The 3,889-nt window shown below is 51.0% G+C and overlaps 1 protein-coding gene across 1 annotated transcript; it reads left to right on the top strand.

Moving 5' to 3' along the window:
• The first annotated feature begins 443 nt into the window (after positions 1–443).
• LOC147018364 (F-box/LRR-repeat protein 14-like) lies at positions 444–3,440 on the top strand. The gene has a single exon (XM_085897944.1). It carries the CDS (start codon positions 467–469, stop codon positions 1,742–1,744), a length of 1,278 nt encoding a protein of 425 aa, XP_085754070.1. The 5' UTR covers positions 444–466; the 3' UTR covers positions 1,745–3,440.
• Positions 3,441–3,889: the final 449 nt, after the last annotated feature.

Raw genomic sequence — 3,889 nt, 5'->3', positions numbered from 1 at the left:
ATTATTAAAGAGAAAGCATAACTTTTGGTGAAATAGGCCTACGTCTTAATTACGTATCGAATCTGTTTGTGCTGAAATTTTTCGAATGAGGTCCTAAAATCCAGAATACGACATTCGATTCAACGATTAGCGCTCGCAAGTCGGTGATATTTGAACTCGTCAAAGAGAGATAGATTCGCTTTGTATAAGCGGTGTATTGCCTGACCACCGTTGTTTCGGCTTCGATATCCAGTTTTTTTTTTTGAAGTAAATCAAAGCGTGTGTGACCGTACGCACGACGTTTTAGGATTTTAAAAACAAAAGGTCATTGAACCCCCCCCCCCCTTAAATCGAAAACGGACTTCCAAACATTTACATACGGCCGGGCGAGCTGACGTCGCCTCAGCGTAATGGCGTGAGACTCGACGTACTGGCGTCACATGTACGCGATGACGTGTACTCGACGCACTGGCGTCACACGTACGCGATGACGCAATCAACAGCACCGTTGCGCAGCTCGCAACGGGCGAGGCTCGGGCCGGGCCCGCCGGCCACGGAGGCGTTGGTGATGGACGCTCACGTGTCGTGCCTCTTCCCCGAGATCCTCGCACTCATCTTCGGCTATCTGGACGTGCGGGATAAAGGGAGGGCAGCGCAAGTGTGCGTCGCATGGCGGGACGCCGCGTACCACCGCTCGGTTTGGCGCGGCGTCGAGGCAAGGCTGCATCTGCGACGCGCGAATCCCTCCCTCTTCCCGTCCCTCCAGCGCCGCGGGATCGGCCGTGTCCAAATCCTGAGCCTCCGTCGTAGTTTGAGTTACGTGGTGCAAGGCCTACCTAGTCTAGAGAGCCTGAACTTGAGCGGTTGTTACAGCCTCACGGACGTGGGCCTGGGTCACGCGTTCGTTCACGACGTCCCGACGCTCAGCGTCCTCAACTTGAGCCTCTGTAAGCAAATCACCGACAGCAGCCTCGAACGCATCGCCCAGCACCTCAAAGGCCTCGAGATCCTGGACCTCGCCGGCTGTACTAACATCACGAACTGGGGGCTTTTCCTGATTGCTTGGGGGCTGCGACGTCTGAAGAGTCTGAACCTCCGCAGTTGCCGCTACGTCTCGGACACGGGCATCGCGCACTTGACGGGGGTTATGGAGGCAGAAGGCTGCAAAGACCTCGAGCAGCTCACCTTGCAGGATTGTCAGAAGTTGAGCGACGTCGCCCTCAAGTACGTGGCCCGGGGTCTTGAGCGCCTGAAGGTGCTGAATTTGAGCTTCTGCGGCGGCATCACCGACTCGGGTATGGTTCACCTTGCTCACATGCCCAGCTTGCGGACGCTCAATCTTCGTTCCTGTGACAACATCAGCGACGGGGGCATCGTGCACCTGGCCACCGGCACGCTTCATCTCGGCGACCTCGACCTGTCCTTCTGCGACAAGGTCGGTGACCAGAGCCTGGCGCACGTGGCGCAGGGTCTTTATCACCTGACGTCTCTGTCGCTATGTTCGTGCCACATCGGCGACGCGGGCCTCAACCGCATGGTGCGCCACATGGGAAACTTGCGGACGCTCAACATCGGGCAGTGCACGCGCATCACCGACAAAGGACTGGAACTCATTGCCGATCATCTGACTCAGCTCACGGGCATCGACCTCTACGGCTGTACAAGGATCACCAAGCGTGGCCTCGAACGCATCACGCAGCTTCCATGCCTCAAGGTCCTCAATCTCGGTCTCTGGCAGATGACCGAGAGCGACCGGCCGAGATGATGCTGCGAGAGAGCACGCGAATGTCGTCGTCCTGCCATTTTCTTCTGTTTTTTTTTTTTTTATTGAGCTCAGATTCTTTCCAGCCTCTTCTCGGGTTGTGCCATGTCCCTTGTGGCAATTTTGGCTCTGCGTGTAGGAAGATGCTAAAATGCCGGGTGATTGCTTATCTGTAACGCAAGAGAATCCCTTCCAACCGGCGGTGCACGTGCCCTGTGGGTTGGAGAGGCCCTTGGAGCCGGTCGAAGTGAGCCCACGTGGCATGACTCGTTGAGTCTCCTGATGAAGATGGTGGGATATTTTGAGGACTGAAATGAAGCTGGGGCTAGCCATTCTGAGTATGGACAGTTGTTTTGCAGGAGTGCTGGAGGATGAGCTGCTTTTTAGTACAGTCTTATCACAACACCGTGCCATTAAGGTGCAGACCGTTGAACTCGCTTGCCTGAAACTATGCACTGTACAGCTTTTTGAGCTTTTCTTCATTTTTGTTTTCTTTTGTAATATTCATTCATCACATTTCATTCATTCCAAGTGTTTCATTTGTTTCGTTTGTTTGTTTGTTCTCTCCCTTTTTTTTTTTTCGAATGCGAGTGTTAGCAGAAAAAGAGAATTGATAGACGATGCAAAGGTTGGAATACCCAGGACGACGATGATCACCGCTATCCTGTCGAATCGAATTTGGTTTGCGAAGACCCATCGCCAGACGTGGCGTAAATTAATTTCTTCCTTGGCCGCTTGATTTATGCAGGATCGTTGTCCTGGGAAATCTGTGCGTCGCACCTTTTTGGAATCGATATCCACAGCACCCTGCACCAGACAAACGAGCAGATGCCGCCGTCCGCACACACTTGCGATCCATGACCAGGGTGTAACTCGAGAGTTTGGGTTTATTTGTTTTATTTCTGAAGAGGTCCTTCAACAGCTCGGTGATCCAGTGCCGTCTTGCTTTTGCAGTCTCTATCATGTGGTGAGACATACCAAGCCATGCTGTGGAATTTGTAACTCCCCCCCCCCCTTTTTTCCCTTCCCAACTCTTTTTCTGTCTATTGGAGCATTGTGGACATTCCATGGATTTTTCTTTTTCTCTCTACCCACCGATGTCCATAAACCTTTTTTCTTTATTTTTTATGTTTTTTTTTTTTTATTGCAGCCTTGTCAGAATTCCATCATTCTGTTTTCTGTTTAACGCTTCTTAACACCAGTGTTTTGCTGTTGTGGGATTTTTTTTAATTTTTTTGGAATTCCGAGATGGGGTTGAGAGGATCATCGGGTCAAGTTTGTTTTGATCTTTAGCGATGGCTTATTTGGACGACGCTTCTGGACCGATGCTTATTATTATCCAGAAGAATGATAACACAACCGTTTGCTGTCAACCTTTCTTTGATCTACCTCATTTTTGTTTTTCCTTGGCGGCTGCGGAGGATGCAAACGGCCGTGGTGTGTTAACCGTATGTAGAGCTCGCAAGCTGCGTTGCTCGAGGCCTTACTGATTGAATGGGGCCTCTCTGGATTGTTGGTCAGAAATGTGTGGATGCAAAAACTGAACAAAAATGTCGACAGTAACATGTTACTTCATGTGGCAGGGAATGGGGTCAGAGGAGAAAAGGGGAGGGGGGGAGTATACATGTAAACTGGAACGGTTAAATTGTTTAACTAATATAGCATATATTTTAATAAAATGAATATCTGATCTTCCGAATGGTTTTTCGCCTGAGTTTCTCGAGCAAGTGCTCGGTTCTTCATTTTGTGGTGAAATGAGAAAATTTCCACCGTCAGGCATAATGGTGTCGCTCCTTGAGTGATGAGTCCACCTGAAGGAAAGAAGGGGGGAAAGGGTGGGTTGATGCAGGTGACGGGAATCAGGGATAATTGGGAACCCCGAAGTCCTCACAGTGGTTGTGTCCTCTCGCAAACCGCCGGACGAATTAATCCCGATGCAAACCTAAAGACCGGTGCCCTGAGAGACGGAGAATTGCGTGCCAGTTGGGTTTCATGCACTGCCTCAAACCCGCACCGACAGCTGTGAACACAAAACAGTGAGATCTGCACACCAGGCGGGTGGCGACGAGCAGCCTGATACGGCTGCATGATTGTGTGCATTATCTGCCAGTTTTCTTTTTTTGCCTCCCCCCCCCCCCCCCGCCCGTG

Source organism: Eptatretus burgeri, chromosome 10, assembly GCF_056783735.1.
Source record: "Eptatretus burgeri isolate ZD-2024b chromosome 10, Ebu_testis_v1, whole genome shotgun sequence".
NCBI lineage: Eukaryota > Metazoa > Chordata > Myxini > Myxiniformes > Myxinidae > Eptatretus > Eptatretus burgeri.
The sequence above is the reverse complement of the archived record's forward strand: the minus strand, read 5'-3'. Positions and strand labels throughout refer to the sequence as shown.

Bases quoted from the DNA above. Each gene is read 5' to 3' on its own strand.
- LOC147018364 (XM_085897944.1), top strand. From the start codon at position 467: ATGACGCAATCAACAGCACCGTTGCGCAGCTCGCAACGGGCGAGGCTC.